The sequence below is a fragment of the Orussus abietinus genome, unplaced genomic scaffold, assembly GCF_000612105.2.
Source record: "Orussus abietinus isolate OABI.00-Male unplaced genomic scaffold, Oabi_2.0 scaffold10, whole genome shotgun sequence".
Lineage (NCBI taxonomy): Eukaryota > Metazoa > Arthropoda > Insecta > Hymenoptera > Orussidae > Orussus > Orussus abietinus.
In genome coordinates this window covers 572,477-584,638 of record NW_019396009.1, presented here as the reverse complement: position 1 = coordinate 584,638, position 12,162 = coordinate 572,477, and the positions used below count along the sequence as shown (strand labels likewise).

The 12,162-nt window shown below is 57.0% G+C and overlaps 1 protein-coding gene across 12 annotated transcripts in view; it reads left to right on the top strand.

Annotated features, from left to right (window-relative positions):
* The window catches only part of LOC105699760 (putative transcription factor capicua), a 36,718-nt gene that overhangs the window by 11,474 nt on the left and 13,082 nt on the right, over window positions 1-12,162 (top strand). For 9 of the 12 annotated variants that reach the window (XM_012425024.2, XM_012425022.2, XM_012425020.2 and 6 more), the window contains 5 exons: window positions 8,828-9,107; window positions 10,003-10,392; window positions 10,464-11,031; window positions 11,491-11,754; window positions 11,895-12,006. In XM_012425024.2, the coding sequence (XP_012280447.1) occupies window positions 9,021-9,107; window positions 10,003-10,392; window positions 10,464-11,031; window positions 11,491-11,754; window positions 11,895-12,006 (1,421 nt within the window). In that variant the 5' untranslated portion in view covers window positions 8,828-9,020. Of the gene's footprint in view, window positions 1-8,827; window positions 9,108-9,997; window positions 10,393-10,463; window positions 11,032-11,490; window positions 11,755-11,894; window positions 12,007-12,162 lie in introns of those variants that run through there. The other 3 variants (XM_012425026.2, XM_012425031.2, XM_012425029.2) reach the window with 3 other exon arrangements.

The following is a 12,162-nucleotide window of genomic DNA, read 5'->3' as shown; positions in this document are numbered from 1 at the left end:
CTTAATGATTTTTGAAGGCCACGCCGCTCGTAGAGTCACCGGCTCGTTATCGCGCCCCGACGGGCGCATCCGCGTCGCGCCGCCCTTCCCGGGCGGCCGATATCGAGGCCTCGCGTCGACGAGGCTCGATTCCCCGATTTCGTGACCGACGTTCGCATCGACACCCGGAACGTCCCCTCGAGCAGAGGAACCTAGGATTTCTCGATTTGCCTCTGAAAATATTCGTGAGGTCGCGATAAAAAAAGAACGGGATCGCTTACGCCGGGGAGGTACCTAACGATGAGAGCGACGACGATCAAATCTCGGTCTTCCGTCGAGGTAGAGGCTCCGTAGGTTAAAAAGGACCTCGCGAGCCGTCGACGGGCCCGGGACTCGGCGGGGCGACTATCGATTCGGCGCCGGCGGATATATCGGTCGCGGGGAGAGCGCCGCCGAGGCCGTTCATTCATTCGCTCGGTCAGAAGGGAAGGCGCCGTACGCCAGCGGCCCGTACGGGCCGCGATCGACCGCGAGCTGGATTCCCGTCGTCCCCGCCCGGGCCCCGAGGAACGCCCGAAAAACCCCCGAAAAGTGGACCTCCGCGGTATTTCGAGAGACCGGGAACCGCTCCGTTTTTTCATCGACGCGGATCGCGAACCGGACCAAACCGATCCGTAGCAAATGTATCGACTCCCAGCGACGTGGCCACGCTTCGCTCGTATCCGATCTGACCCGATTTTTCACGTTTGATTCGACTCGATCGTGGCGCGGCCCGGACGATCTTGTTTTCCCGAGGGTGATCAAAGTGCCAGTCGGCAAATTGTCGCCGATGATAAACCGCGCGAAAAAAGGGAATATGCGACCGAGTCGGCGAATCCAGTCAGGGTCGGACTCTCTCGCCGGGTGCGCGATGCGTGCGCGGTGTGTCGATGACGCGCGACAATGGCCTACGCTTCCGTACGTCGATCCGTTTATGGCTCGATAATCTTATTGCGGACCGCCACGAGTGCACGCACGCACGTACGCGAGGCACGCAACCAGGCGAGGACGCGTCAGATTTTCTCGCGCCCGACCACGGCGGGAAAGGAAGGGAAAAGGCTCTCTCTCTCTCCGAGCAGTCCTCGCGTTCCTCTTTCGGGGCAAGGAACGACCCTCGTGACGACGCACGAACCTCTCTCTTCTTAGAAAATAAATAACTCCGATAACTCGCTTAATGGTAACCGCAAACGCAACGGGATGAACCGTCCGAGGGAATTTCCGAAAATTTAACGGCGTTATCCGCAATTATCACTTAAACTGAAATAAATTCTCTCGATTCTATATAAACGTTGCATCCAATCTATTCGAGTTCGTTCGAGTGAATTATTCTTTGAATTGACTAAATACTTCTTTGGTTCAATGAATTGTTTTTTTTTTTCTCAATTTTTTTTCAACTACCCTCGCGCGAAGACCTTAAGGGAAGAGCCCTCCGGGCTCGGTCGAGCGTCGATCCGCCTTAAAGCAAATCTGCGTCGTTTCGTAATGGTCGGAGGCATAGGAGGCCGTATCTACCGTGCGGACCTTACGTCAGAGGACATTAAGTTCGTTCTTATTGCTCGCGGATGTTTTTTTTTATTTTTTTTTTTAACGGTTTTCCGTAAAACATGCACCGATATACGCGGTCACGTTACCGGAACCACCGTCGAGTTCGCGACCGTGCGCAAGTGCAGCTGCGCGTGGCGCGCCTTTTTCCCTCGGCTTCGTCGGAGTTCTCGGTAAGCCGCGGCGAAGGGGACCGGTTGCGAGACACGCACGAGGAAATCGAGTTCGCCGATTTTTAGGCGACTTCCGAGCCGCGGCGCGTTTCGGTCGGCCTTGGCTCGATCTTTCGACTCTTCGGGCGAGGAGGCGTCCGTTGTCTCGCGCGGTGCATCGCTATTGTCTCTTACGACCGGACGCGATTTTGCGCAAGAGCCAGCGCGCGTACGCGCGGCTTGCACTCTCGGTCGCACGCGTACGACCGACCTCTCCCCCCTCGCGATCGCCGATAAGAGAAGAGCGCCCGGTCGCCGGCGAAGGGCGAGGCGCGAGGCGAGACGCGAAAGTTGCGCGATAACGCGAGCGCTCAGTCGCTGTCGAGAAGTCGACGCGCTCGGAGCGCGCGCCTCTCTCGCGACGTCCGCGTTAATTTTTCACGCCGCGAGGAGAACCTTTATCAGGAAATAACCACCGGTGGGTTCGTTACGAATGACCCTGGATTTTTTTCATCGGTCAAAATGACAAATAATTTTTTTTAACCGGTTGCAACGAGAATCTTTATCGAGAAATGACCACCTTAGAGGGGTGGGTTCGTTACGAATGACCCTGGATTTTTCTCATCGGTCAAAATGACAAATAATTTTTTTTAACCGGTTGCAACGAGAATCTTTATCGAGAAATGACCACCTTAGAGGGGTGGGTTCGTTACGAATGACCCTGGATTTTTCTCATCGGTCAAAATGACAAATAATTTTTTTAACCGGTTGCAACGAGAATCTTTATCAAGAAATGACCACCCTCGAGGGGTGGGTTCGTTACGAACGATCCTGGATTTTTTTTGGCAGTCAAAATGACGAAGAAACTAGTTGGTTCGGATTCTAGTCGAAGAGAGGCGCTAGTTTAAGGGATTTGCACCTGACTGTGGATCACGGGTTTCACAACGATTAGTCGCGTTAGATAATATTTCTCTCGTCGCTAATTTGACGAGGGCGTGGAAGCGTTCGGTATCAAGGGTGCGGGGAAGTTCCTCGGGCGGTTTGACGATCTGGCCAATCGGAGTTTCGGTGTTTTCGCGCTCGATCCCCGGTGCGGCCGAGTAGTTAGGCTCTCGCCAAGTTCGTTAACTCGAATCGCTTCAATTACGGTAGACGCGTCTCCGTCGGGCTTAAACTCGAACCCTCGAGGGACTTGCCTCGGGCCGATCGAGACTTACGGGCGGCCACTTCAAGGCAGAATTTCGGACGATTTGGGCGAGTCTTGCGGTACACCCCGTCTAATTAGATTTGGTCCAACGAGACGTAAAGGACGAGCTAAGTACCGCGCCTGCCGATATTCGGCAGAGATAGAATTCCTCCCAGGGAAGGCCGCGGGTCCGTCCGGAAATTGCGCTCCGCGGTATTGCTCGGGCGAGTAGTTGTGAAAAGTAACGAGCTCGGGGAAGCAAAAAAAAAAAATAAGGAACTGCCGTTTCGAGACCGAGTAAACTGGAATTAAAACGCGAGGGGAAAAAAAAAACGGCGCTCCAAGGAAATTCGTTCCGGGGTCGGAACGTCTTTCGGAAATTGTTATCGACGTTCGTCCGCGCCGATAACGGGGGACGAGGAGCGCTTCTCGCGGAGACAATGCGCGAACGGACGATCCTTCTCCTCGAAATGGCCCTCGATGCGCAATTTCGACGGCGGGTCGCAAACGCGGCCGTTTGGGGCATCCTTGGAGCGTGGTGATAATTCGTAACGAGCGCGCCAATTGATACCGTTTATTCGGTAACCCGACCTAACCCGACCTGGTCGGGGCAATCGTCACCGTAACTCAAGGATTTCGCCCCGGAACGGCGAATAGCCATCTCGAGGGCTCCCTTTCGTAAGAGGAAATCGACTCGCGATACGACGCGAATCCTTTGACTTATGGGCGCCGTTCATTCATTCGAGACGATAAGTGAGTAACGGTCGGTATCGCGGATTCACGGAAACGATTACGCGGGAAAACCTGCACCGGCCGGAACAAAAGTGATGCCGAAACGATAAAATGGGCCATTGACCGAGTTCTAGGTAGAGGAAGAAAGAGCCACGGGCCCAGAAGTGGAGGCGCAACGACAAGGGATAATAACCCGTTTTAACGTCGATTCCGCATACCCCCGCGGGCGGCCGGCGCGAGAAAAAGGGTAACAAAACGTCCCCGCGAGTCGTGGACGATTTCGTCCCCTTCTCGTCGATCTTAATTATTGCAAGAAACGCGATTAATCGGCCCGTCGTCGCGACAAGGCGACGGTCGACTCCGAGGGCGAACAGGTAGTCGGCCGATATCGGCCATGCAAATTGGCCCCCCTCGGTCGATACTCGACCCCCTTTGAGACCGATTTACTTTCCCGGTTTCTCTCGGCGAGAGAGAGAGGGACGATGGTTCCCCTGGTGCCATCCTATGCCGGATTCTCCGGCGTTCCTCCCGACGGGCTGACGTCACTCCGAAACGCGACGCGGGCCTTGCGTAACGCGCCGCTTCCCGGAAAGCGGATCCGTGAGCCGGTCCGAGGCAATCGGGCCTTGTCCGGGGCCAGGGTGAAACAATGGGGGAAAAGCGCGGGAGAGGGTGAAGAAGGAGCAGGTGCGGGTGCGCCGGGAACAATGGGCCTCTCGGCTCGCCTCGGCTGATTTATGCCCGCGGACGGGGACCCCCCAGGGCTCGGGCACAATATTCCTACTTGCCGGCCAGATTCGGCCCTTTCATCGGGCCCACCGAGCCCAGGTATCGGTTACACCGCGCGATCCCCTCGTCGACGGTCCGGCGCGAATGGGCCCCGGCACGCCCTGCACCCCCGAGGTACCCGAAGGGACCCCGAGGGGACCGAGGTACCATCGGACCCCCCTGGAAGGTGTCCCTTGGGGGCGCCGCGTGCGTAAACCAATTGACACCTTCCGCCTCCGCGTACCTCCGGACACCCGGGGCTCTTCCGAGACGTTGACATCGATATTTTTATTACCGACAACTTTCCGTAAGGCGATCCTCGGGACGCGCCTCCCCTCGCCCTTTTCCGTCACGGCGACTCTTGACCTGGGGTAATTTCCCGTGGATAAGTACCTCGGAATGCCTCGGGGGCGTAATTTCGTTCTCGTGTATCGGCGCCGTTTTCCCGCCGAGGGGACCCTTGGTCGCGGCATCGGCACTTCGGTCTTTATGCGGAGGGACCGCCAGATAATTCCCGCGTGCGGTCTACGGTATATCGATCGCGTGGGAAGCGGCGGTGACAAAATATCGATCGTGCTTGAAACGGCGATGAAAAAAAATCGGCATCGGGTTTACGGTCCCGCGGGGAAAAAAAAAATCATACGCGTCATAGCTAATTTTTTTCCTCGGTATTGGCCTTGATCTTCCACATTTGAGAGTCCGTCCCCGACCGAAAGGTACCCTGGGCGATCGATGAGATCCACGGGCGCCATTTTGGGCGGAGACTTTCTTCGGCAGGGGTGCTTTCGACGAGACTTTGCCGAAGGCTGGTGGGAACGGTTCGCGTCCCCGGCCACTCGACGTGGGTCCTTGTAAGGGTTCTTGGAAAGTCGCCGGGTTTTGCGGGCAAATCCGGACGGGGCCGTTGTCCATGGCGATGGCTCCTCCTTAGTTTCCGCCGTATCGGGTGTCGCCGTTCGGTCGCTTTTCACGGACGCGGAGGGACGGGCCCCCTGGAAAAAGCTTAAGTCGCGTCGACCGAAGACACTGCCCGGCTCTTCCCTCGCTCCTTTATTCTTCGCCATACCTGACGTCGACGTTGCGAATCGGATCCTCGAGATATAATGGGCCGCCGAGGGGAGTTTCCCGACGACCTGCCGACCCTCCTCCGGCTCGGGACCTGCGGACCGACCGAATTTTAACGCGCGAGACTCGTGGAAGAATATCAACCAGTTAGCCGTTTTCCAAGAGCATCCTCGTCGGGAAAGCCCGCTTTTCAGGGAGGTCGCAACGGCTAACTGGCTAAGAAAAACGTACGTACGCGCCCTCGCGGCTTTTCCGGGCTCGGCACGAAAAAACGGCGAACGCGAGGAACCGCGGATGGGCGGCTTTTCCATTTTCGAGATTACGACGGCACCAATTGTTACAAGTAAAACCCCCGAGAGGCCGGATAACGAGCTCGCGTTCCGCCAGTTTCGGAACTCTCCTCGACGAGGAAAGACGACGGAGTTCGCCGAGGTTTCCTAAAGGGCCCTCCGCCTCTAATTAGCGCGATCGTTTAATCGCTCTTCGAGGCGAGGCGGCGGTCACCGCTTAAAACCGCTGACCGCAGGGATTCCTTTAAGGTCCTACCATTTTCGAAGGAAATAAAATTCGGTACCGCGATTACTCGGGGATCGAGAAACGTACCCTTCTCTCGCTCTCTTTAACCCTTTCGAGGTTTCCCCTCCCGAAATCTCGACTGGGAATTCCGTCCTCGCGAATTTCGAAACGTTAAGGTGTTACGAAAGTAACATATATGTATATACGCCAAAAGCTCAAAACGTTTATAAAACTTCTCTCCGAACCGAGTGCACCGAATAATTCGAAACCTCAACACGTGCCCGAGCAAAGGTCTTTAACCTCGTGGAATTTCAATTTTCGGAAAAAAAAAAGTATTTATCCCTAATAGGGACAAAAAAAAATGTCTGTTCGAAAAATGAAATTTCGCGAGTTCCAGGACTTTCCTTGGCATCTCCATAATCGCGCGTTAAAGATTCAGACTTGGTCGGTGCGCCCAGTCCGGAGAAAAGTTTGAGAAATATTCTCCCGGAACGAAGCGCAATTAAAACTGTGGGAACTTGGTACATGGATCACCTTATGCGTCGCCAATTAGTCCGCCATGCCCGGACCGACCGGGCTCGGGGCAACCAAGATGGCGGCGGCCGGTCGAAATCCCGACCGCCCGATCGACGATCCTGAAAATCCGCGGCGGGCTCGATTTCGATCGGCGCCACCGGGAGGAGCTCGTTCCTCGTCGGTGACGACACAATGGCCGGGCGGGCGGGGTGGGGGCGTGAGTCAGCCTCGGTCGGGCCGTGGTCCTTCCTCGGCGCGGTGCATTCCCCTCGGCGGGCCTCCTCCTCGGTCCGCCGTTGTTTTCTTCCGAGAGAGAGAGGGACGCGGCACGCCCGCAGCGCCGTAAACTCTTACCGCGTCGCGCGAGTCGGTCGTATCGCCTCTCGACGCGTCGCCGCCGCCGCGACGACATTCCGGGAGAGAGAGAGGGCTCGACCCACGGCCAACCTCTCCGGTGATTTCGGATCGATGCCTCTTCCCCGAAAAGTGCCGGCCTTGAACCCGCGCTCGAGTCGGGAGTCGCCGGGACGCCCGACGGACTTCCAGGTTACGTGGACGGGGAGAGGTGGAGGGAAGTCCCGCACTCGACGGAAACGGATCCCGGGGTCGAGGAGGGATCTCGAATTCGCAAAGTCCGATAAGAGACGGACTCGGAAGCGAGCTTCCCGCTTTGGAGGTTAGGTGCGTACCGATTAGGCCGCCGTGGTGGCGCGATAGGATAAAAGCCTCGAGATAGGACAAAAGGTGCGATCTCGAGTTCTTTGCAGTTTCTTGGAACGTCGGGTCGGACCGATAGCGCGAGGAGGAGCTCGATACGGCGCGGTCGAACCGAGATGCGCGTCGCGACCCGTCGGGACCTGTTGGAACCTGTCGTCGCGTGGGGCGGCGACCCATCCCGCGTCCGACCGCCGCCGCCGTCGATTAACCTCGAGTTTCCGCACCTCGGACGCCCAGCGACGGAGGATCCGTTTCTCCTTGACTTCTCTCCTTCCTTTTCCTCCGGATTTCTTTTTGCTCTCCGAGGAGAGCGTCCCCCCCACCTCGTGGCGGGCCGTCGAGGCCTCGAGGTCGCCATTGACACCGAGGGAGATCTTTGGACGCGGGCCACGTCGAACGCAGTTTACGACCCTCCGAGACGCGTCGACGCGACTCTCGTCGTCGCCCTCGTGTAGCGACCGATACGAAGAAATCGACAAACGTCCCCGGGTCCTCCGACAGACGCGAAAAGTAGCACTCTGCGCTTCCCTTCCTCGCCGAGGGGCGAATTGAAATCGACCCGAGCGATTCCGTAATCCGAATACTCGGGCGGGCACGAGTCGTCCCTGCGCGACAATGACCCCGCGCGTACGTGACCCGCCTACGCGGAAGATACGTCTATCGGACGCACTTTTAACGCGCCGCCAGTGTTGCATCGCGGCCACCGCCTCGCGACAATTGGAGGGAACTCCTCCCGGGAAAAATCGGCGCCGGCGAGGCACTCCGCAATTGGACGGAGAGGAGCAATTAAGATTATCCGCGCCGACTGATTTTTCTCGATCAATTGCGCCCGAGTAACGCGGTTTTTTTGCGGCAATCTCGTTGATCCGATGATTTTATAATTCATTGCCGATCCAATTAACGATCGAGCGTCCGCGATCACTCTCGAACGATGGCCAAGGTTCGCATGTCGCGTGGATGCTCGGGATCCTGCGACGCGACGCGGGTGCGCGCGCATCGCCCGTTTACGCGGCTCGTTCGCAACGGGTGTAACGAATGTGCGAGGTTACGTGGAATATCGGCCGGACGTTTGGCCATTCATGCGATATTCCCCGCGTATATCATGGGAAAATGAGCACGCGGAAGAGAGGAGAGACCGAAAGCGCTTTCGCGCGCGTTTTTCCGGAAGCGCGCCTGCGTCTCGCGGAAAGTGCACACAAAGGTCGTAATGGAGGAAAGTCTAGGCGATGCGTCCCTTCCCCTCCGCGCCGCCATGAATGAAACTCCGAATAAATTCGCCCACGTCCCGGGGAATTGGCGCACGCGCCGATGGAGATCGATTTCCCCCCTCGATTGCGAGCGAGATAAGGCGCGGCCATATTGGGTTGCGTGGCCCGAACTCGCGAACTTGCCCGCCAACGAAAGGGGTGAAATTCCAGAAATTAGTTCTTCGCGTTGAAAAAAGAAAAAAAAAATCGTATAACGAACAGGCCGCAATATAATTCCGGAGACTTTAATTCGACGTCCCAGGGAACTCGATCGGCGGGTTTCCGTGTCGGGTTTTAATTTTAACGCAATTCGTCGTCGATGCGAATCGCCGTTGAGCGGGGTAGTAAAAGAGGTTTCCCGTTTCCAGGAGGAGCAGTGAAGGCCGGGAAGCCAACGGGGAGACGGCAGAGTGTCCAATCTAGGGAAGAACCCTTGGAGGAGGATGCTCGGGAGCTGGGCCTGGGAGGAAGAATTGGAGCTGGGAGAGGGAACTCCGATCCTGCCGGCGCGAGAGAGCCCCGACTCGACGCACCCCGTGCCCGACAGCCGGGTGCTGAGGTATGCACCCAGCCGTTGTCAGCAGCCTCCTGCCTTCGATCCGAATCCGCCGCACTCCGGCCTGCAGCCGATCAGGTCCTCTATCGACTGTGAGTATGCCGTCCGATCCCTGGTCCCCCGGGAAGGCGAGCGGTCCCGACGCCGTCGACGCGGCGGTGCGGTCCAAGGTCGATTCGTGCCATCCCGGTCGATGCCGATCTAGAAGAAATTGTAGAAAAAAAATAATGCTTAGGATTAGGAAAGCTGGATCGATCCGGACCGGTCGGGGATAATGTCAATGGAACGAGATACGCGGTTTTGAATCAGCGACCACCTCGAAGCGCGCGACCGATAGGAGCTCGATGTCCCCGCGAGTTTTCTCGCGGCGTCCATCTGATAGGGTTATCCTCAGGAGCTGCGCTCGCTTGCACGTTATCCGAAGATAATGCGACCTCGGTCCGGATCCCTGACATTTTCCGTCTCAAAGTTTCTCGATACAATAGTTCCCCTTCGGCGATAAAGACGGCGGCATCGCTAGTGTCCGCCGGCCGCTCGGATTCGCTGAAACTAGACGGTGGCGAAACGCGCCTAGCCGAGATATCAAGAAGTGGGGAAAAACTAGCGATTCTTTCGTACGAGCGCGGCGGGTCGGAAAGAGACGGGGAGCTCGAGGAAAAAGGCGAGTCCAGGTAGGCGAGTTTCTGGGACGGGTTAACCAACGGATGGCGTATCGTGGGAATTGGCAGATAGCGCATATTCTATACCAAATGTCGGCGAGATAGGAACATCGTCGTGTCGTCACGATTCTCACGTGATGCGTCGGGCATGCGCAATCCTTGTGCATCCAACGGTTGCGGGGAACGAAAGCGAACCGCCCCGGAAACGAGGACGCGACCTAGCCCAACGACTCTCGGAGGCGTTTGCCCGTCGAGCGCGATCTCCGCCGAGGACGCAGAAAAGGAAATCGAGGGCCGACCGTAAATTTGTCATTTTTCCTCAGAGCAGCTTGAGGCGGCGAACATGCTGACCGCGCATCCCGAGATGCACGAGAAGCGGGATTCCCTAGGAGTCGGTGGGGGCGGCCAGTTCGGCGGGGGTGGCGGGACGACGGCCGTCGAGGAGAAGTCCGTCCCCGAGCAGCCACCCCCGCCGCCGCCGCCCCCGCAGAGAGACCCGTCCGACCCGACCATCGTCGCCAAGAAACTTCCAAAGAAAAGAAAGTTCGACCCGTCCGAGCTCGAGGAGATGGACAGGACCAGCAACGTGACCAGCAACGTCACGAGCAACGTCGCCAACGTGCTCGCCGCGAGGACGCCGCTGGTTCAACACTCGGCCCTGTCGTTGCCGCAGCCTCAACGGTCGCCGCACCGGCAGCAGCAGGTCGACTGTTATCAGGTAAGCCCCCGGTCGGGTCGCGATCGGGTCGCGATCGGGACCCTTCGTTAACGTCTCCGTTCCCGTTGCAGGCATCCACGGCGCAGTCGGTCGTGGTCCTACCTCCGCAGAGCATGGCCGTGGACTATTCCCTGAGGGACGAGCCACCGCGCACTCGTCCTCGGCCAGCCACCATCGCGGTTGATCTCAGTGAGTGGCGCGACCACCGAGTGTTAGCTTTAAGGGATTCTCGCTACTATCCGGGCGTGATACGCAACGCGACCCACGGCGAGATCTTCATCGAGTTCGACGGGGAGGGCAAGCTGGTGCGGTACAGCGACGTCCTCGGCGCAGGGAAGTACGACGTGATAGGCGACGCTAGCCCGTCGGTAGGCCAAGTGACTTTAGATGCGAAGGTTTGCGTCAGGTGTCCTACTACGAACAGTCACATCGACGCGCTGACGAACGTATTTGTCAAAGGGACCGTGTGCAAAATACTGACGAAGCCGAAGCGCTTCGTCGTTAAGATATTAAGAGACGACGATCAGAACGAGAATTACGTGGTGAAGAGGGCGGACCTGAGGCTGGTGCAGCCGCCCTGGTGGGACGAGCTGGAGGAGGGCTTGGAGGACTGCGAATCTTCGAGGGTGGACGCAGTCGGTAAGGGACGCTTTGCCGGATTTTTGTCTTTCGAGGAGACGCGTCGAGGTACCTGGCGATACCGTCGGCTATCGCGTATTTCTGGGATGCGCTCGAGAACGGTTAACCAGCGACTCGGTACGACGAGAAACCCGAGTAAAAATTCTGAAGCCATATCAAATCCGCAATCGATCTGGATGATCTGTATCGAGCCTCGGCAAAAATAGAGTCTCGAAGGAGTCGCGCTAGACGTAGGAACGGTAGATTAGCCTTGCCGGATCGATCTCGATTTGTCGAGATTTCATTGCCGATGCGACGTGGAAATCGAGACAGCTCGGAGATCCGACGAGGCTGGCCGAGACTCGATATCGCTCGATTTTTTGTCGAATTTTCAGCGGGTTTGCGTTCGGTAAAGATCCGCGGCTCGGTTGTCGTTAGAGATTCCCGTGGATTACGCGTAACGAGGATTTTCTACTCCAGAACATGGTTACCGGAACTCCCTGGACGCTCCGGCACCGATGCCGATGTTACAACTACATCACACGCCGAACCACGGGTCGCATGTACCGAATCAGAGTGACACGGGTGGTTACTACAGGACCACCGGTACGAGTCCTCTCATGGCCCTCAACACTCCGGCTCATTCGGCCAGCACCGCCCTCAGCAACGGTAGTAGACCCTACGACGATTTCGAGAGTGAGGACGATTTAGACAGGGAGGACATCACGTTCCCGTCTGACGCAGGTGAGATGCCCTTACGTTCCTATGTTCGCATTTATAGTCGCGTATTCCGATCGGTGTAGGAAGAGGTAGCAGCGTGTACGTATGTAGGACATGCACGATGAATCGAGGTAATATAAGTAACGAGTGTATTTGACTGACAGATGCAAAATTGTCAGGGAGCAGCAAGAGAAGCAGTACGCAGAGTCGGGGAAGCACCAGTAGCCTAGTTGAGCAACGTAGCATAACTCCTCGTTCTCAGGCAGCCACACCCAGGTAATTTCAGATTTATTTCGAGCTTTACGAGCTGAATTCGCAGGTGTACTATGTACCAATGCGGATATTTTTCACGAACCTCGGCAATTGAATAGAAGCGTGCCATAACTGTACAATGAATATCTATATATAGCGGTCTGGTGGTCTCGCGTGACG